Source organism: Sorex araneus, chromosome 5, assembly GCF_027595985.1.
Source record: "Sorex araneus isolate mSorAra2 chromosome 5, mSorAra2.pri, whole genome shotgun sequence".
NCBI lineage: Eukaryota > Metazoa > Chordata > Mammalia > Eulipotyphla > Soricidae > Sorex > Sorex araneus.
This window is the reverse complement of record NC_073306.1, coordinates 179,806,417-179,828,895: the sequence shown is the minus strand read 5'-3', so window position 1 is coordinate 179,828,895 and position 22,479 is coordinate 179,806,417. Positions and strand designations below refer to the sequence as shown.

The window sequence follows — 22,479 nt, the reverse complement described above, 5'->3', positions numbered from 1 at the left end:
TTTAAACCTTCAAATCAAAGTTCTTGGAAATGAATGGATCAACAAATAGTGCTGAATAAACAATCATTAAGATCCGGAAACACTTACCTGTGACTTGCTCTGCGCACACATCAAGACACACATCAAGTGCCACATTCCTCTTCGTGGTCTTAGCTCATCCCCCCCCAACCCCCCACCCCTTCAGCTTTCTTTTTTCTATTTTCCAGACCCAAACCAGATGGGCAGTCTTCCCAGCATCCCCCCACCTGCAAAGGCCTGGCGGGCCATGGCCCCATGCAACACTAGGAACGCTTCTCTCACTGAGCACATCTGTGCCAAGTACCAGCTCACTTCTCAGTTCCTGACACACCACCTGGCCTGGGACTCCTGCACCACCGCTGACTGAACACGAGAATCAGCCTACCCACAACCTCTAGGTCCAGCCCAGGAGCTTCACCCAGGTGACATTTCCCGGGCACATCCCAGAGCAATGAGCAGTGGAGCGATGCTGTGTGTTCAAGAGAAACACGGTATGCTTTGCCTGCCCTCCAGAAAGCGGGGCAAAGCACATCAGAACTGGTCAATTTTGAACGTCATTTTGAACGTCAATTCAAAATAATAGCTGGGCCAGAAAAAAGGAGAAGACGGTCATTCTCAGCAGAGGACGACGGTTAGAAATCAAGTACCGCGCTTGGAAAGAATGATGCTACTTCTGTGCCTCAAGTCCTTGGCTCCCTCTAAAGTTCAAACTCGAGCTCTTCCTTCTAACCATGGCCAAAGCAAATACTTTTACTACATGCTGCTATTTTTCCTTTTAATCACAAATGTGCTATTTCATTATAAAAGGCTATTGTCTAATATCAAATCACTGTTCTTTTCTGAGGTACTTTTTGTCCCCTTTAATTTTACGTTTTCAGGGCTGGAGCAATAGCACAGTGGGTAGGGCGTTTGCCTTGCACGCGGCCGACCCGGGTTCGATTCCCAGCATCCCATATGGTCCCCTGAGCACTGACAGGGGTGATTCCTGAGTGCAGAGCCAGGAGTAACCCTTGTGCATCACCAGGTGTGACCCAAAAAGCAAAAAAAAAATTACGTTTTCATACGTATTTCTAACTTTCTTCCCTGATTAAGGAGAATTCAAAGTAAAGCTGACTAAATTTTTTTTTTCTTTTTGGGTCACACCTGGCGATGCAGAGGGGTTACTCCTGGCTCATGCACTCAAGAATCACCCCTGGCAGTACTCAAGGGACCATATGGGATGCTAGGAATCGAACCCGGTCGGCCACGTCCCAGGCAGATGCCCTACCTGCTGTGCTATTGCTCCAGCCCCAATATTTTTAATTTAATGACATTATGTTAGCACAAAAACACTTTTTCTGAAAGTGAAGAACCAGGGCCAGGGGACAGTGTAGCGGGTGAGGCACTGCCCGCGCATGGCCAAGGAGCCCGGCTCTGGCCCAGCACAGGGGACACCCCAGCACTGCCAGAATGGCCGGTGGTGCCCTCCCCACCTCCTCTACTCCCCACAGTTCTGAAAAATTAAAGTGAAAAATATTTAGAAATCACTCCAAGTTTCCTCTCCAGCCTCTCCCTGCCTCTCCATGAACCTTCCTGAAATAAATCCTAGAATTTTACAGGGAGGGAAAATACACACACTCAGTGCTTCTAAGCTGCTCCAGGCAATTTGGTTTTCCAAGGGTACAATAAAATTTGACCAACTCACAACCTACAAATGGTCGTTTTTGCTTCCTGTTTTCTGATATTAATGCTCCTTTCTTAGAGCACCCGGCTGTTAACTTCCGAAGCTGCATCAGGTACGAACAGTTGGGGCAGGGAGATGGCTCCAAAGGCGGGAGCTTTTGGGAATCAATCTGCAGGCCGCGCGGGCCCTGGGGCACTAGGTGTGCCCCCCTCCCAGCCCCTGCAAAGGAAAGAACGGTGAGAATGGCCATTCTCACCTCACTCAAATCTAAGTATTTTTTTATTATCTGATCTACTGCAAGTCTGGAGTCTGAGCTCACATTTCACATGTGTACATAAACGTTACACTGACGCACAATCACACTGGGAGACACAAAAAAATGATAGAAGTGCCTGTGGAATGTTTTCCCTCTCCTATATAAAACACACACACACACACACACACACACACACACATTCTTCACGATAGCACAGCGGGTTGGGCGTTTGCCTTGCACGTGGCCGACCCGGGTTGGATTCCTCTGTTCCTCTCGGAGAGCCTGGCAAGATACTGAGAGTATCCCGCCCGCATGGCAGAGCCTGGCAAGCTACCCGTGGTGTATTCGATATGCCAAGAACAGTAACAACAAGTCTCACAATGGAGACATTACTGGTGCCCGCTCAAGCAAATTGATGAACAATGGGACGACAGTGCAACAGTGCAGTGCATATATATATATATATATATATATATATATATGTATATATATATACATATTACACACACATATATGTATGTATATGCTTACCTTGGCAGAGCCTGGCAAGCTACCCGTGGCATACTTGATATGCCAAAAACAGTAACAAGGATGGTCCTCATTCCCTTCACCCTGAAAGAGCCTCCAATACACCATCGAGCTACACTAGCACACAACAGGGACAAATGGAGATGTTACTGGCACCTGCTTGAGCAAATCGATGAACAGGATTATAGTGATAGAGTGACAGTGATATGCGTACCTGGTTATATATAATGTGTGTGCTATATATCTCTTCCTAATCCTCACTGCTGTTTACTTGCGTATATACAAACATACAATGAAACCTCATTTCAAATGTGTTTCTTCCCAGACAGGATCAGCTGTCGCCATAAACCCCACACCTCACTTTTTCTGATCACCTCCCCGTGAGCACCGACCCTCTAGTTGGATTCCTGCTGACTGATACACTTTGTTTTTCTAACTGCCGGTGAATACGGATGCAGGTCTATGACTGGGAGACCTTTTCATCATTCTGCTAGTGTTAAGGACGTCGGCTGTGAGACTAGAATAATCATTCTGCTAAGGAAATAACCACCTACCCCTCTTTTCAGAGGTTTGTTTTCCAACCAGATGGCTTTTTGGTTATCTATTAACAGGAGGTATTGGTGAGGCTAGCTGAGAGCTAAACAATTTACTTTGTAACAATGCCTTTTGCTTTGCCTGTTTATCCCAGACAAAGAAAACTGGCTCTCCCCAGCGGGCTTCTGTGGACTGAACCCTAGAGAAACACACACTAAGGCCGCAAACAAGGGGTGCAGAGGTGAACACAATACCACAACGAGTTGGCTTATCCATGCCACTGTCTCTTTCTGAATCGTATTCAGCACGGCCACTGCATTACGTAGACACATGTGCATCCGAGTGATAAAGGAACCTATTTTTACCAGTGTGGCTGGCAATGGCATGACTGCCAAAACTAATATTCTAGCCCAAAAATATTAAAACAAAACATGTCAATGAACATTACTTTGGTGCTCTCCGTATCTTAAAAAAAAAAAATTCCCCTTTTCTCTCAGAATGTTCTCTGTGCCCCCATTCAGATTTCCCTTTATTACTCATTCTAGTAGTAACCCCACTGTTTACCGGAATTCCAGCTGGACGAACACTGTTGGATCAATTCAGAACTGAGCGGTCTTACTCTAGCAAGCAAGCACACCACGGTGCCAACAAGAGACGGGGTTTGAGGAAAATGTTGTTTTAAATGTGATGTGTGTGTAAAACTCCTCAGCTCCTGAGAGCCCTGGTGCCTAGGCAGCTGGGCTACCGACCACGACCTACAGAACAGGCCTCCCACGGGCCCTGCCATCTTTCTGTTTTGTTTTGGGGACACACCCAGCAGTGCTCAGGGCTTACTCCCGGCTCTGCGCTCTGGGATCACTCCTGGTGGGGCCTGGGGAACAAACGGGATGCTGGAAACGGAACCTAGTCAGCCGTGTGCAAGGTCAGTGCCCTCGTGCCTGCTGCTCCTTTGCTCTGGCACCCGTCCCCGCCATCTGAAGCAAAGACCGGAATTAAACATGAGGAGCCTTCCCGTGGCGGCCCACTACCCACACAGCACATTTCTTCTCTTTTCTTTTCGATTTTTTACACAATTTCTTTTCATAAAGTAGTTCACAATAGTTCTTTACAAATAATATTCAAACACCCACCCCACCAGCGAGCATCTTCCCACCACAATAGGAGGGAAGTATGTGAAGGTGGTTGTATTTCATTCTGGGGCCATTTAAGCCTGTATATAAGAGAATACAAGCAAGTATGTTAAAACCAAACAAATGCGTGCTACTTTAGGAACATCAGTGGGTTAGAGTCTAAGAGGCCCAGGAGATTCTGCATCGCTCTATTCCGGGAGCTTGATTTTATAGTCTCTGGATCTTGGCCGTTGATGGGATTACACGGCACTGGGGGCAGTTTTGGGGGTGTGGCTGCCAAGCTACTGGAAAACTGGAGAGATGGGTGGAGGGGGGCCAGTCTCAATCCGAGCAGGCTTGGAGATCTCAGCCCCGGGTCCCGCACACCTGGGCTCCTCTGCCGGTTCCTTCATGGGTGGTGAGGCTCGTCCGAACGTGTGGAGAGGGGCCTTGAGCATGGCTGTGGCTGGGTTCTGCAGTTTTTCGGCTGTTGGGGCTCATAGCACATTTCTGAACCACACCAGATGGCATGGCCAAGGACGCTTACAAGGCCATGCCTATCTCCTCTGGTGCTAAGCAGCCTCACCCCCTTCTCTAACGGATCACCTGGTCACTCAGCAACTGACTGCTGAAACCAGAAACCAGCTCTGCTAGAACCGAGCCCACGGGATCTGGAGTGCTGACTTCAGGGTGTGTAAAACTTGGGTTCCGCCCCACTGCTTTGGGGCGAGGGGGGTTGTCTTAACTCCTTATTTTTGGATATAGGTCAGAAAGTAGAAGTTACCAGATTGAAAAAATGGGTCTTTGCATTCCGTTAAAAGAAACGGATTCCCCGGTTTTAGACGAAGATCTTACTCCTATCCACCCACTCCACAGTCTCAAAATGGTAGGGGAGGAGCAGGATGGTGGTGGAGGAACAGTGATTACAGGCACCTCAGGTGCGACAATAAACACTACTGTAACCATGAGACTGAGACCTCAACCACAGTAATAAAAACCCAAACCAAAAGGAAAGCTGCCTTCGAGCCAGAGAGACAGTACAGCAGATAAGGCAGGTACACAACCAACCGGGCACCACAGGGGTAATCCCTGAGCTCAGAGCCAGGAGTAAACCCTCAGCACAGCTGGACATGGACTAAAAACATATATATATATATATGTATATATATATATACATATGTAAATATGTATATATATAAACCTACACATATCTATTTTATATATTATATAAAATATATAATAAAATGTATTTTAAAGTATAAATGTATTTTTTAAAAGCAAAGTCACCTCTAGACTTAAAGTAAAAGCTTTATTATTTAATAAAACTTCTTTGAGTCAATACTTTTTTTAAATCTGAAAGGACTGTAAATCCATAGCTCCAGAGAAGAGGCGGGGCTCCCCAGCGGGAGCTCTGAAAAGCAGAGCGCACAGTGCCAAGTGGAACGAAGACCTCTGGGAAGGACTAAATTCCATCCAGAAACAATAGCGCCCCCAGGCCCGACTGTCCCCGTGCGCCCCCTCCACACACACCCCGGGGCCCCACTAGCGTGCAGAAGCATCAGTATGCATCTTCAGCCTAAGCCAGCTGGCTCTAGCCGAGGAAAGGTGCACACAGTTCTTTATTCTGGCGACTAAAAGGGCGGGGGGGCTGCCTGCATCCCCGAATCATCCTGTAGCACAGCCGTCAGTCACCATGTGTCTCCTCACCCTCCGTCTTTCCTGAAAACTGGCCTGCGGTGACTGGCCACGTGAAGAGGTTGGGATTTAAAAGGAAAGCAGGGATTCATTGGGGTACTTAATGATTCTGAAGTTGTCATTGTTTTTACTGGTAAAAAATATCAAAAAAAAAAAAGGAGTGGGGGTTGTGTGAAGACAGGGAGAGCCACATCCACAGATACTTCTGACAGGGACACACAGCAAGAAGCACCCAGCAGCGGTCTCAAGGAAGCTAATGATTGTGGATTGAGTGATTCCCTGAGCACAGAGCAAGGAGTAAACCCGAAGGGCTGCTGGGTATGGCCCAGAAACTGAAAAAAAAAAAAAATGTGGCTTCATGTTTATCCCATGTCACCTCAAAATCATAAGGTAATTTTCATTTTAAAAACAAAGCTGTGGCTTACACTATGGAAAAATTCCTTATTTCCTTGTAAAAGACAAACACAAAAATCAAGATAACTGAGCTCTGTAGGTGGGACTAAGCATATTTTCCTCTTTTCAGGCTTTTTGTTTTGTTTTGGGGGGCCATACCTGGCGGTGTTCAGGGTTAACCATGTGCTCAGGAATCACTTCTGTTGGAGCATGGTAGACCACACTGGACGCCGGGGACTGAAGCCAGGTCAGTCGCGTGCAAGGCAAGCGCCCTCCCGCTTCCCAGCCCCACTCTTTCCATTTTACAGCACATTTTCATAAGGAATGTGACTCACGAAAGCGAAAGAGGCATAATTAACTGACACATATGACAAAAGTCTTCATTCAGCATCCATGTACTGAACAACCTGTGAAAACGCCAAAAAAAGTTTCCCTAAACATGAAAACAGACTGACTAGAATACTATAAATATCTGTTTGTACTCACGTCGTGCAAACCAAACCCAGCTCGAGCGATGAAGAATTCTCTAGAAAGATATTAAATGGCTCAGACACCCTCAAGAACTCCAGGAATCAGGATCAGATCCTTCAAGCCCAAGGCAAGAAAAAGATACTCTCCTCGCTCCAACCAGCGAACCCCAGACATTTTTATGACTGGCCGGGCCCGAGTTACCTGCCAGCGCCGTCAAGCAATCTCTGCAGCCAAAGGTTCAAGGCTCCCAGGGAGAGAGAGGGGCACAGAAAAGGGCAGGGCAGGTAGAAGGGAAAATGGGGAACCAGGCCAAGAAAGGGCACTTATCTTGGTACCCAACACACAGGTCTCAAAACTCGCCATGAGAATGCCCTGGAGTACAAAGACGGCTCTACAGAGTCTGAGAGGGGGCTGGGTTTCCCCCCAGAAGGGGAAAGCATGCAGACCACGGAACATCAGCAGGCGTGGGTGGCGGAGTGTTCAAGGATCACACTGGGCTTTCCTCAGTTCGTTTCTTCTTGTTTTTTTTCTTGTTTTTTTCTTTTTGGGTCATACCCGGCGATGCTCAGGGGTTACTCCTGGCTCTGTACTCAGGAATGATCCTGGTGGTGCTCGGGGGACCATATGGGATGCTGGGAATCGAACCCGGGTTGGCCGTGTGCAAGGCAAACACCCTACCCGCTGTGCTATCGCTCCAGCCCCTCCTCAGATCAGTTCATTTCTTAAGATAAGAATGGCGCCAAGGGTTGGTGCAGATGCTCTGCGTGCCGGCATACTGATTTTGATTCCCAGCACCTCCAAATGAGGCCCCCAAAGAGCTAAAGACTATTCACCAAACTAAGCTACCAGGGCACAGAGGAAGCTGGCTGGGAGCAGAGGCCGCGGGCAGGAAGGCTGCTGAAGAGGCAAGGTGAGAGGGAAGGGGAGCCCAGGAAACAGCGGAGAGGGAAGGTTTAAAGACGAGCCTTTGGTTAGCCTTTGGCTAAGCCTGTGATCCATACAGAACCATGTTTCTTTTTTCTCTATTTTACACTATTCTCAGCCACGATAACATAAGATTTTAGGTTTTACACTATCCACACAATTATAATAAGCTGCAAAAATGGTTCTGAATTTAAAGAAATTTAAATGGCAAAACATATTCCATGAAATGACATTTAGCTTAAAAAAATCTATCGCACCACCTAAAGGTTCAAGGCAACAAGGTGTATTTTAAACTCTTGACATGTAAACCAAATAATAACCATTACCAGCACTCTAAATAGGTTTCCAAGCAATGCAAAGTATTTCTCCCAAGTACATTTCATCTTTTTTTGTTCCATTCTAGTGTCTGAATTCTTTCGCTTAGCTGGTGGCTATAAATAGGACATTTGTGATTTGTTTCGACTATATTTCTCCCTTAAACGAAGACATACAATACACACCACTTTAAAAGTACAGTATTCTTAGAATTCCGTAATCTCCCCTCTGTTTTCACAAGGATCAATTGCTTACCTGCATATTCATAGAACCACTCCAAGCACCTCTTACTCGAAAAGGCTTCTTCTTCTGTCTTAATTCTCGTTGAATCATATTTTCTATACATACTGGAAGTTAAGGAGGTAGTTTTAATTTAAAGATGCTGAGTTTTTTCTTTTTAAGCAGCATACTATTTCAATTCTTATCCAAACCAAGCATCTATTCAATCACTATTTCAAATATATGTCAAGCATTTTACTTCTGACATCCTGAAGCTTCAGACCATATAATGACAAAGAAACTAATGGACAGAATATGTATTTGACAAACTTCTACCTCAGTAGCAAGAACTAAAGAACAACAGTGAAATATAGAAGGAAAGGTTAAAAGTACTTTTCTTCAATCGAGGAGCCGAGAATTTCCTTGAGATGCTGCAGTGAGTTCTGACTTTTGTGGGAGCAGAGAAAAGTTTAATGAAGAACATGTCAGTATCACACACCTCATGGGAACTTTCAACAAAAATTATGTCCAAGTCTTTAAGAAACACAGACAGGTGTAAACCTAATGAAATAAAAAGTTCCTTGGATAATTTCACGAGGAATGACCTTAAAAACCTGAGAGAGGAAACAAAGGGGAGAGAAATGCCAGCTCCTGGCCTTCCCCAGGGCTGTGGATACCCAGACGAGGGAGGAGTGGTCATCAGGACACACCATGGCCCCCACCTGCAATGCCGAAAACTTCCTTGGGATTCCTTAGTTCAGGATAACCACAAGAAGAAAGCTTACTCAGGACAAGCAGCAATTTAGAACAGAGACTGGGATACAAAATTAGGAGCATGTGCATTATAGGGAAGTATAGAAATGATTACGTATAACTGTTTATAAACGTGGCTTATTTACATAATATAAAAGTAACAATAACTATTTTTAAGGAGTGTGCCTACAGACCTTCCCAACTTACTAGAATACTGCTATATATCTTTGATTAAAAGATTCTGTGCTTTAATACCACCCCACCCCAGAACATGATTATCAATGTTAATCTACTGAGACTCAATGTCTAGTTCTATACTTCTCTAGCCATCCTGCCTACGGTATTAAAGGCAACGAGGGTGGACACTGGCTGAGGGTTTACAGGGAATTGCTCCGGCCCTGCCTCTAGAAATTCTTATTTCAATTCATACTCTGTAATTAATGGATAATCTGGAGATTTATAGACACTGTCAGGTTTTAACTGTTTAAAAGTAATCTACACAGAGCTGGACAGTGCAGAAGTTAAGGCACCTGCCTCTCAGGTGGCTGCTTTGGCCAACCCTGGCCTGATCCTGGGCGCCAATTAGGGGTTACTCCTAAGTACAAAGCCAGTAGTAGGCCCTGAGCACTGCAAGGAGTGGTCCCAAACCAAAACAAACCCATATAAAACCTCGAGATGAAAAAGGATGAGGAGTCAGGGGGTAGTACAGAGTTTAAGGCACTTGCCTTGGATGCAGCCAACCCTGGAGACCCCAGAGGACCTTTGGGGCAGCCAGGTATTCCCCAGCACCACAGGGCCCAAGCAGCAGCACTTCCTGGCCCTCACATTAAACTGCTGACCAGGTGGAGAACCTCGGGGAGGCAGGGAAGGGCACTGGGGTTCCTAAGCATCCCTTGGGGGAGCCCCTCCATCGCCCACAAGAGGACAATGAAATACCATAGAACTGTGTATATGACACTGAATTACACACTTCACACTGCACACATTGAAATATGTAAAACCTGGGGGCTAGAGCGATAGCACAGCGGGCAGGGCATTTGCCTTGCACACGGCCGACCCGGGTTCGATTCCCAGCATCCCACATGGTCCCCCGAGCAGCGCCAGGAGTTATTCCTGAGTGCAGAGCCAGGAGTTAACCCCTGTGCACCGCCGGGTGTGACCCAAAAAAGAAAAAAAAATATATGTAAAAGCTGATTTTTTTAAAGAAGTTTATGGGCCCAGGGATATGGCTCAAGGATACAGAGCCTGCTCTGCAGGTGCAGGATCTGGGTTCAATCTGCAGCACTGACACACAAGCCAGCCAGCCAGCCAGCACTAGGCCCCGGAGCCCTGATTACGTCTTCCCTCCCTTCTACAACTCAACTACCCAGTTTTTAAACTACCTATATCATACAAAATTAGATTAGATTATGGGCTGGAGCGATAGCACAGCGGGTAGGGCGCTTGCCTTGAATGCGGCCGACCCAGGATCGATACCTCCACCCCTCTCGGAGAGCCCGGCAAGCTACCGGGAGTACCTCACCCGCCCGGCAGAGCCTGGCAAGCTCCCTGTGGCATATTCGGTATGCCAAAAACAGTAACAACAAGTCTCACAATGGAGATGTTACTGGTGCCCACTCGAGCAAATCGATGAGCAACTGGATGACGGTGATGACAGTGATGATATGGTGAAATATAGTAAGAACTATAGTTACAAAAGGCAATGATTCTTAGAATTTAGCAATTCTCTAAAAATGACATCTACATCACTTTTTAAAAGGTCAAGTGACAGGCTTCATGCACTGTAGCACTGTCATCCCACTGTCCACCGATTTGCTCGAGCAGGCACCATTAACATCTCCATTGTGAGAACTGTTGTTACTGTTTTTGGCACATCAAATATGCCACGGACAGCTTGTCATAAATCTGAAATATCAGTGCTCTAAACACTGTTGGTGATTATAACTGCTATCTCCTTTTAGGTATTTTTCTACTCACTTGGGACCTAAACAGTGACCCTATTTGATATATTGAAAATCCTCCTCAATCCCTCTGAGTTAAAGCATATAAGGTTTCACAACAACAACATTAGGGAAATCACCTACAGAGCCAGGACACAGGAAGATGGGAAAGCAATGTTTGGAGGAGGAGAAAAGTTTGTATTAAAATCAGGGAGAAACAATAAAGGTGCCTTAAATACTCCAGCCTAACAGTTCTTTGGACCTACCAAAAGCAACCATTCTCGTGTCTGAAAGAGAAGTTGTTTGAAGTCTTGTTTTTCAGTTTCCAGTGCGTTCTCACTCTGAGAACGAGCCTCACGCAGCTCATCTCCGGGCAGGGGTATGTGTGTATGTGTGTGTGGGGGGGCAGGCTGAGCACATCCCCCCCGGGGTCGCCCCTCTAAGCCCAGCACTTTGCTCTGCACAGGGCCTGGCAGATTCTTAGGGGCACTCTGTGATCGACACCCCCTTAAAGAGCAGAGACACACCAGTCGCTGGACTGGATTCTGAAACGAGCCTCAGGACTCAAAGCACCTTGTTTCCTGGCAGCACGCCACACCTGAGCGGGAGGACAAGGTGCCTGAGAGGCAGCGCTGGCCCAGGGCAAGGTCACCTGGCAGGGCCCCAAAGAGTGCCCACGCCCGCAGCTGCCCAGGCGCGGCACAGGACGTAGACACAACAACGTCTCCTCGGCACGCTCCAGGCCCCCCTACTGTCTTGGCGACGTACCTATCATGTCTGCTTTTCTTGGCAGAGAGGTCATCTCCAGAGGCAGGTCTTCTCTTTTTCCGCGGCGGCATCACTTTACTAAAGCGGTCTGAAGAAGTGCAAGACCGCACGCTTCCTGCGGAGAGAAGAGTCCCAGGGCACACGGTTAATACCTGCCGAGACGGCACGCACGCGGCCACGGACCTGGGGGGCAGCCCGGGCACCGCTGAGACAGTGTCTACGGATGCTCGTGGGGGAGGGGCGGAGTTGGGTTTCAGTGCTTTGAGGAAATGCTTGAGTTAAGAAACAAACCCTGGACTGCCCCATGTTCACTGTTCGGCCCCTCCCCGCCACACCACGCCGGGGATGGGGGTCATTACAACGTCAACCCACTCGACAGAAATACTGACACTGAGCATCTCAGCCAGGCAGGCTTCTCCAATACGTCACTGCTCCTCCCGGGGGGACGGTGCAGCTGTCCCATCTACGGCTTCATTAGGCAGGGCTGGCGCAGCCAGCACCCCCGAGTCTCAGGCTCATCAAGCATGTCAGTCCGAACCCTCTGAAACCGCAGGGGGCATCTGACTGGCACAACACAGGGACGGAGAGACGATGGGATTGTGGAGGCAGAATGGTGGACCTGATCTTAAGCAAAACTTCCCAGTGTTTTATTTTATTTCTGCCGCCCCAGAATTCTGCCACTTTCAGCATGTTCAGACACCATCTTTGCTGCTTTTTTTAAAAAAAAAAAAAAAAAAAAGATATTTCTCCGGTAATAAGGAAAGGACAACACAGAACACACAAGACCTCACTGTGAGAGGGCCTTGCCCCTAACATCTGCATGACATCACATTTCACCTTCCTGACAAGCAGCTTTGGAGAGAAGAACCATCAAAACTGCCTATGCAGAAGAGAAAAAGGACACAGAGGGGTTTGGAAAGCGGTCCAGCTGGGACGCAAACCCCACCAGGACAAGGCGGCCATGAGCTCACTAGCCTCCTCCCCTCAGCCCCAGTGCCACCAGCGGGTGAGCCAGCATTTATTTCCCAATAACCCCACTCCTGCTCGTGACTCCTGCGCCCCACACCCCCAGCAAGGCTGAGTGAAGTTCACATCCCCGTGGAACGACAAAGAACTACATACAAGGCACAGCACTGCTCACAGAACCCTGTGACAAAAAGCGAAAAGTCCCTGGCCACGTAAAAACTAATTTGCTTTTGATTTCACCCACACCCAACTGTGCTCATCAGGGCTTGCTTCTGTTCGAGGGGCGTCTGCGGTGGCAGGGACCAAACCCTGGCGAGCCACGTGCAAGGTGCCTAGATCTCTGTACTGCATCTCTCTGCCTGCGCCCCCCACCCCCACCCTCACAAGCAATTTTTTAATGCCAAGGAAAACAAATCCAAAGTGTAATTGGCCAACATGAGTCCAAAAAAAAAAAAAATCAAAGCGGGCCATATCCCTCAAATCTGGCCCAAACCTGCTCTCCTGCTCTCCCCCCACTCCTGGTGCCCTCCCTGAGCAAGGGTCAAGTGCCCGATGGCTGCACACTTCGCTGCTCAGGACCGGGTGGGGTCACCAATGCAGACACAGCATCGAATACAGCCTCTTCCGGAGTGATCAGGTACACCCGAAATGGAGTCTGACCAACTCATCAAGTTTTTGTCATGTTCCTAAAACACGTGTCAATCAAATTCTGCTTAAAAATAAATAAAAGTACATTTCCAGAGATTTGAAATGCCTGTGACTAGATAATACAGCATCCCAGATTTCTTTCCTTTGCATCAGTCAGCAAAACCAACACTAGACTTAAAAAAAACACAACTCTCAGAGAGAGAGAGAGAGAGAGACTAGAAAGAACAAAAATGCCTGCCATAGAGAAGAGGGGTGAAAGAAAAATAGGGGACACGACTGGTGGTGGGAAATGTACATTGGTGAAAGGACATGTATTGGAACATTATAAGACTGAAGCCCAATCATGAACAACTTTGTATCTCATTGTGATTTGATAAAAAAATTAATAATAATAATAATAATAATAGACAGTTAACATTCAAAAAAACCAACATCTCTGGGGCTGGAGAAATGTAGCAGGTAGGGCACTTGCCCTGCACTGCAGCCAACCTGGGTTCCCGCATGACATAAGGTCGCCCGGGCACTGCCAGGTGTGACCCCTTAGCACTGAGTCAGAGGTGAATCCCTGAGCTACACATAGTAGTCTATGTGTGGCCCAAAATTTAAAAACAAAAAAAAAATCTTCCACACAAGTATCTAAGAATGCTTTCTTCTTAGAATTTTGATATTTACTGCTAACTGTTTTTTTTTTTTTTTTTGGCTACATCCATCCAACAATACCTGAGGATCACGAAGATCTCGGGATCAAACCCAGCCTATATGGGTCAACCATTCCGCCAACTCGTTCAGCTATCTCCCTACCCCCACTGTGACAGTCTTTCTGTGCTACAATACGTACATATTAAAAGAATGTTTTACAAATTCATGTTAAGACTTAGAGTTTACTAACTCAGCTCAGTAGCCCTTTATCTCCTTTCGCCTGTCTGAAATTTTTTAAAAAATAAGTCTCTACTTAGGGGGCCCAGAAGACAGCTCAATGATTGGAGCACATGCTCCACACCCGGGACCCCCAGTTCAATCCCCAGCACCACGTGGTCCCAAGCGCTGAACCAGAACCAGCGCCCCCAGCACAGCCAGAGGTGGACCCCCAAACAAAGCAACCTCCCCAAAGTTTCTACTTAGGTTAAAAACAAACAGTCTAGGTGGAAGCAAAAGATTAAGACTGAGGTTACAAAGCATGGATAGAGATCTGCCTGAAATCTGAGAAGTGTTTATGGATGGTTCCAGAAAATTGGTCTGTCGGGCACACTTCAAAGCTCCCAGATCAAAAAAGACTTACTAGCGACAAATAAAAAATAATGTCCTCAGAAATTCTAAGAAACCCAGAAATTCATTCAAAATTATTGATGAGCTGAAAGTTTTCACTCCTTGACAATAAACCAAGAGAAAGTAACGATGAAAGAATTCAGGGATCCAGCGTAAGCCTCATCAGAAATGTTTGGCAAGTACATATGAAAGAGGAAGAAGTTTTTTGTGGTAGGAAGGACGAGGAGGATAATCTGGGCTAGAACCCCACAGCGAGTCCGTGTGACCCAACGCGCTCCGGCCTGAGTGCTTCCACAGTAGGCCGGGCGCAAGCTGCTGAGGGCAGGAGGACACCACAAACTGCTTACATTTTTACCCAGAAGTTATTACTTGAGTTCAGGTTCGTTTCCTTTTGGTTCCATGTTAAGTGCGAATTAAACAGGGCCAGAGTATGGCACTTGCCTTGCACACAGCTGACTGGCTTTAATCCCCAACACAACGTATGGTCCTCATAACACCCCACCCTGCCGGGGGCAGGAGTAAGCCCGAAGGGAGAAAAAAGAGAATTAAATATTCTATCCATTGGCCATTACTGTATCACTGTCATCCCGTTGTTTACCGATTTACTCCAGTGGGCGCCAGTAACATCTCCATTTGATCATACCTTTAATTAAAAATATAGCCATTTCCTCCACTAAACAATTAGAAATACTGCCTCAATTTTTATAATTTTTTTTTCTTTTTGGGTCACACCCAGCGATGCTCAGGGGTTACTCCTGGCTTTACACTCAGGAATTACTCCTGGCCACCGGTGCTTAGGGGACCATATGGGATGCCGGGGATCAAATCCGGGTCGGCCGAGTACAAGGCAAACACCTTACCCGCTGTGCTATCGCTCCGGCCCACTGCCTCAATTTTTAAATAAAAGTCTTTATTATCCTGTTTCTTAGACGTACAAAATTTTAAAAAGCAAACTTAGGCTCACCTAGACTAGACCAGAGGCTAATGTCTAGCTTGCTGTTTAGATAAAAATTTAAGCAAGTTATTCTCAATAAACTATATCCTTGAAGGTACTTAACTGCCTCCTTTTTACATTTCTCCTCCCACTGCTTTCAGTGAAGTCCACTATTTTGTGGACCTCAAAATAAAAGTCCTGCATAGAATTCACTATCTATAAGATATTAAATTCTGGATGTGATTGCTAGTCATTCACAAATAACAAATCTCTAAAATAAAAGAATCTTTTGGCTTTTCTAAATAAAGTACCAAATCATTCCCCTACAAAGGCCTCACTCTGTAGTTTTTAATTTTCTTGGGTTTTCATTTTGTACATTTCTTATAGCCTTGTTTCCTAGTCAGATTTTACTTGATTTGTTCTGCTGTTTTAATGTATTCACTGAGCAATGTCACAACATACGTAATTCAAGTTGATATAAATTGCATTTTAAGACCCCTTACCAGTACTTAATATTTTGTTTTCTTCAAGAACATTATATTACTGACTTGAGAAACAATTAATGACTAAATGAGCAAGTTTTATCCTATTAAGAGAAAAAAAAGCTTCCCCTTTTACTAATGTTGGGTGCTAATATTATCTTTCTTACTTATTTGGGGGGGTATATAGTCCTTTTTTTGCTTTGTAAAATTTACTGAATTTTAATTTTCTCTCATTTTGGAGGAAAATGTACTATCATCCTTATCTGAAAGGAGTATGAATATAATTTATCCTTGGAGTGTAGGATGTGGAATATTTGTGGGGAAATGGAGCTAAGGAAACTAAAATGGGACAGATGTCCCCAACACAGTAAAATAAATTAACAAATAAAGAATGGGAGAATGGGACAGAAATATTCACTTTTTGTTTATGACTTATCAATACTTCTTTTAAAATCATGCAGGTACAATTTTTATAGTGAATGATTAAAAAAAAATTTTTTTTAAACACTGTGGTTCACAAAGTTGTTCATAATACAATGATTTCAGCCATCCAACATTCCAAAGCCAATCCCTCCACCAGTGTCACCGTCCCTCCACCACTGTCCCATTTGCCACCCATCCCCCAATCTGACCTCTTGGCAGACACAAAATAATTCATATTGCTTGACACTGCAACATGGTTTAAGTGGAATTACCAAAAAAAAGAATTCAGTAACATAAGTCTGTGGAAGTTGGTATGTCCCACAATGCAGTCACTGGAGCCGCCTGAGGGTTTCCCGAGCCGCCTGCTGCCGGCCGCGCCTTCTGCGCTAAGGCTTCTGCTCGCTGGGCTCGGCGGGCTTCTATGCTACCTTCCCGGCTCATCTGCGGTGTGCCCCCGCCCCCGGGGCTGTCAGTATTGCGGGAAACGAAGGTGCCATTCCAACCGCCACCGTACTGATACAATACTGATTCAGGGGCTCCAAGATCTGTGAACTTGGGCATTTCACTGGCTTGGTGTCTCTGCAGATGAGTTTTTAAGCAGTGGAGCTGGGCGGTGGGCAGGACAGCCGCTGTGGGGCACTGGAGCGGAGAGCAGGAATCTGTCCCCCTCCTGAGGGCGTCCCAGGGGGGTTAGCCCAATGACCATACCCGGGTGTTTCCTCGGCTTGGCTTGCATGGCTACCGAAATCAGCTGCGAAGCTGTGCTACTGTTTACAAGGCGGCAGCTCTAGAGTTAACAGTTTTGACTGCCTTTGAATTGATCTGTGTTTCTTGACAACGACAGATCCTAACGATCTCTCTGGCCAGGCCTTTTAACAGAGATTCACACTCTTCCACTGTCACCAGCCAGGAGCCAAGTGTTGTGACAGTGGTGGTCCTGGCCCATGATTATCTAGCCATGGAAATGGTTGTGTGTAAAGGTATTTCTTTCAGATGAAATACCAAAAAGTTGCATGCGCTCCTGCTGCACATCCAAGTTGTGATTTTCAATGAAAGCATCACTTCTTAAAATTTTTTTCTTACCTTGGGGCCACACCCAGCTGTGGTCAGGGCTTACGCCTGGCTCTGTGCTCAGGGACCACTCCTGGTGGTGCTAGGAACCAAACCTGGGTTAGCTGCACACTAGACCAGACCCTGGGCCTCGGTACTATTTCTCTGGACCTTTAATCACTTTGGTCCTAATTTCCACTGGCTTTGAACCAAACTGGAGGGTACAGTGGGGTGAGCCCTGAATCCCAACCTTAAATATACACCGTTAGTATGGGGAAAAGACAGGGGCTGAACAGAGTGATCTCATCAACCCCAAATTTGAAAAGCTACTATAAAAATACACGTGTGCAGGTCAGGGAAATGGCACCGAAGGTGGGAGGAGAGATGGAGAAACAGGCTGGCCTACGCGCTCTGCACGGGGGGAACTCAGTTCCACCCCCAGCTCATGGCCCTGGGCTCCCCTAGCATGGCACCAGGGGCAGCCCCAATCCCAAACCAAACCCCACCCTCCCACAGGACTGTCGATAACTGCCTAACGGGAAGGGCACTCAACATGCCCTTGGTGGGAAGCTGCTGAACTGGGGGGCATGAGGCAGACTCACTTTCCCCTTCAATGACTTTTGTGATACTCAAAATTCTCTGGCAAGTAATAAGCATTTACATATGCTTCTCTGGGAACTGTCTTAAAGTGTATTTTATAAAACTGAAACTATTTGACTCCTAAAATATATTTTCAAGATTTTTAAATATGTAACCTCCGCGGGAAGTTTCAGGAACAAGAGATCAAATACAAATTCCTAAATTTTCTACAATGTTACCAGTGGAGATATGCTTCTCCAACTGTGGCTTCCAGACCAGCGGCCTCAGCCTCAGGGTCAACTGGGAGCTGGTTAGAAATGCAAAATCTGGGATCCCGCCCCTAATCTACAAAATCAGAAACTCAGGAGTTAACCTTAGCAACCTGTATTAACAAAACCTCCCTCCATGACTGTAAGCTTCCACTAATGTCAATGCCACAAGGGGAGAGTCATTCAATGATCATGTTCCATTTTCCCATTCAGAAATCCTACACACACACACACACACACACAGGAGAGTCATTCAATGATCATGTTCAATTTTCCCATTCAGAAATCCTACACATACACACACACCACACACCACACACACACACACACACACACACACACACACACACACACACACGAGAGTCATTCAATGATCATGTTCAATTTTCCCATTCAGAAATCTCTCTCTCTCTCTCTCTCTCTCTCTCTCACACACACACACACACACCACACACACACAGGAGAGTCATTCAATGATCATGTTCAATTTTCCCATTCAGAAATCCTACACATACACACACACCACACACACACACACACACACACACACACGAGAGTCATTCAATGATCATGTTCAATTTTCCCATTCAGAAATCTCTCTCTCTCTCTCTCTCTCTCTCTCTCTCTCTCTCTCTCTCTCACACACACACACACACACAGACACAGACACACACACACACACACACACACACCCTTCGAAATTTTCTCTCTCCATTATGAGCAATAAGCTTTATCGGGGCACCTTTCCAACTGCATGGCCACAGTATCTGAGTTCTCCCATAGGAAGCAGTGCTGAGAAAGCACAGGGGAGACTCTGACCCCTTTAAAGGAATGAAGTCCAGGTCATAACCAAGGACGCCGAGCAGATCTCGCAGCAGAACGGGAGTCATATGCCACAACTGCCTCCCTACGCCCTGAAAAACAGCTTCAATCCAGTACCAACTCCCTAAGAGACAAAGCGAGGAGCATTTTCAACTACTAAGTACTTCCCTTTTATATGTTTATATTAGGATGTTTACTTAATATGAAAATTGTTAGTATATATAGATACCTGTTTGGTGATCGTCTTGGCCAATGTCTTCTGTTAGATTCTGCAAGAAATATGTTCATTATTACCAAGAAATCGTGTATCTACAGCAAGCTAAAATTTCAATAGTCACAAACTGTATCTTAATAGTTATAATCTAAATTGTTACCAAATATACTAAAGCAACTACTTTAAACAATTGGTAATTTTGTCTTTAAAGGATTGACTTACTAGCTTATTAAGGGTGTGATAGATCTTATGAATATTTGCCAGTGTTGAGAGATGAGAGTTCAGCTGAAAGTCTTAAAAAAAAGGGGAGGGGGGGAAGAGAATTCAGTGTCATTTATTGCCCATACTGCAAAGTGACTTTTAAGAAAGTTCAGAGGTGAAAACAAACGCTTTGATACAACTAAATACTATATCCATTCATTTTTTACTTGATAAAATCTAACATGCAACCAACCAATCACCTGGAAATAATTTGACAATAATGTTCAAATCCCACCCAAACATGGGACCAGAGAGAGAATACAGCAGACAGGGAGCTTGCCTCGCATGCAGCCAACCTGGGTTCCATCCCTGGCATTCCTCATGGTTCCCCAAACCCACCAGGGGTGAACCCTGAGCACAGAAGGATGTGGCCCAACCCCACCTCCCCCCCCAAAAAAAAAAAATCAATGAAATGTTAAAGTTGTAAAATCCTAACTGTAATAAAAATGAACTTAATTTAAGAAAAAGTCTAGCAAATTTAAACAAATCACACAGAAGAAAGCTCTCAAATGAAATCTTCACCTTCCCTTTCTCTTTCATTACAACTAAGGGTATCAAGCTTCAGGCAAGTAAATGACATAAGTCTCTCAACCAAATGTCATTTCTTATATTTTGTTGTCCCCTTAGCAACCGTGGGAGCAACAGGATCTAGGCCTTCTCTGACATCACACCCCACACACACACACACACACACACACACACACACACACACACACACGCGCGCGCACACGCTCCCACCACAAAGAACTGTCCTGCCAGCTCCTAGAGAGACCACTCTCCCACGATGCCATATTAAAAATGCACACATGGGGCCGGCGGATAGCACAGCGGGTAGGGCGTTTGCCTTGCACACGGTCGACCTGGGTTCAATCCCTGGCATCCGATATGGTCCCCCAAGCACCGCCAGAAGTAACTTCTGAGTGCAGAGCCAGGAGTAACCCCTGAGCATTGCTGGGTGTGACCCAAAAAGCAAAATAAATAAATAATAAAAATAAAAACGCGCACAGACCCAGAAACACAGATGCAGACACTATAGTCATAAAAAAATGTATCCAAATGAAAAAACATATCCACCCATCGTTTCTAATCATGTCTCAACACACATTAAACCCCACACACAAAACTAAGCCATTCCATATCAGAATCAGCACCATAAAAAATGAACAGAACTAGTTAAGTTGTTCAATCTCTTTGAAAAAATTTTATGACGCAGGTCTGCATACCTTTTAGACAATGCAGATACAAAAAGTCTGGATAACTCGCATTTGAATAAGCATCAAGGATTTTTTAAAATAAAGTAACAGTCACAGGCTTTTCCGGACCAGATAGGTACAGCAGGAGAGGCACGTGCCCTGCACGCAGATGACCCGGGTTGGATCCCGAGCACCACACACAGTTCTCAGGAGCCCGACCAGGAGTGATCCCCGAAAGGAGCCAGATGGGTGTGGTGAAAAAAAAAGAGGGAAAATAAGAATTTTTATTCCTTCCTTTCCTTTAGCATTACAAAGTTTAGAAAGGGTTAATCTGAAAGTTGTTTCAGAAAGACACCGTAACTGTCCAAGTCCAATCAGTCTGATGAAAGAAAACACCCCCTCCACTGCCGTCTTTCATCTGGGACAGGGCTCCAACGCACAGCAGAGCGTACAATGCAAGTCGTCAGTGCCGGGCTGCCACTCTGAATCTGGAAAGCAAACCCACGTCCGTGCCAGCATTTAGAGAGCTTTCTTTTCTTCTCACAACCGTGCCAGGAATCTGCTTCTGAGCCCGCCTGCCGGGCACAGGAACCTGCAGGGAGCGGAGCCCCGGGCCCTGGCAAGCCACGGTGGTCAGGAGCAGGCCACGGGGCGCACGCGGATGGACGCAGGCCTGGCGCCCGCAGCAGCGGCCAGTGGGCCATACCACAGTGAGGGCCCCGGGGCCGGCCCCAGGACCAGAGCAGGGTCCGTGGCTTTAGACGGGCTCCAGAGTGTGTGGCATCTGGACGGTTTAGCCATGTAAACAGTGGCACAATGTGGCAGAGAATCTTGATTTTCCATCTTAGTGTAAACACACACAAAAAGGATTAGTCAAGTATTTGGGCTGTGCTGGGGGGGGGCATGGAGAGGGAGGGGGAAGGGGAGAGAGAGGGTCACAGAGAGAGAGAGAGAGAGAGTGAGAGAGAGAGGGAGGGAGGGAGGAAGGGAGGGAGGGACAGAGACACACAGACAGAGAAGGAGAGACACAGACTACTTATGTTCCTAGTTCGTGAACATGGGTAGGGGTGTCTAAAGCTGGAAGAGACAAGGGAACTTGAACGTTCCCCTCCGCACTCCGCCCCATTCTACTCAGCAGGCCATTTCTCAATCCCCCTTTTATATACTCTCAATTTGAAAATAGGAAGTCGATCATTATCTTGGGCTGGAGCGATAGCACAGTGGGTAGGGCGTTTGCCTTGCACGTGGCCCACCCGGGTTCGATTCCTCCGCCCCTCTCGGAGAGCCCAGCAAGCTACAAGAGTATCCCGCCCGCACGGCAGAGCCTGGCAAGCTACCCGTGGTGTATTCGATACACCAAAAACAGTAACAACAAGTCTCATAATAAAATGTTACTGGTGCCCGCTTGAGCAAATCGATGAGCAACGGGATGACAGGGCTACAGCGATCATTATACTGAGTGATAAGCATCTGTGGCACTAAAGCACCCCTCCCCCCAAAACAAAGGACAGATCTTGCCTTTCCCCCTCCCTGAGGTCGGAGAGGAGAGAAGCGAGGCCCTGCCAAGGCTGACCAGGCCGACGAGGACGGCTACTCCCCTCGCCGCGCGTCTCCCAGCCCCAGAGCCAGCCTCCTCCGAAGCTCCCCCGGGAGAAGCGCAACAATTCAAACTACCTTTCTTCACACCCCGGCTGCCCGCACGCCGTATTCCCACCTCCTCCTGCGGCCTGGTGGCAGGGGTGTGCCCGCCGCTGTTTAACCTCCAGCTAAACCCCCGCGTCCTCGA

General features: G+C 46.6%; 1 protein-coding gene across 8 annotated transcripts in view; it reads right to left on the bottom strand.

The window, feature by feature from the left end:
• The window catches only part of DCUN1D4 (defective in cullin neddylation 1 domain containing 4), a 72,113-nt gene that overhangs the window by 29,796 nt on the left and 19,838 nt on the right, over positions 1-22,479 (bottom strand). For 5 of the 8 annotated variants that reach the window (XM_055139307.1, XM_055139308.1, XM_055139313.1 and 2 more), the window contains exons 2-5: positions 19,462-19,532; positions 19,255-19,294; positions 11,587-11,701; positions 8,162-8,253 (exon numbers count right to left, since the gene is read on the bottom strand). In XM_055139307.1, the coding sequence (XP_054995282.1) occupies positions 8,162-8,253; positions 11,587-11,701; positions 19,255-19,294; positions 19,462-19,532 (318 nt within the window). Of the gene's footprint in view, positions 1-8,161; positions 8,254-11,586; positions 11,702-19,254; positions 19,295-19,461; positions 19,533-20,723; positions 21,516-22,479 lie in introns of those variants that run through there. The other 3 variants (XM_055139309.1, XM_055139311.1, XM_055139310.1) reach the window with 2 other exon arrangements.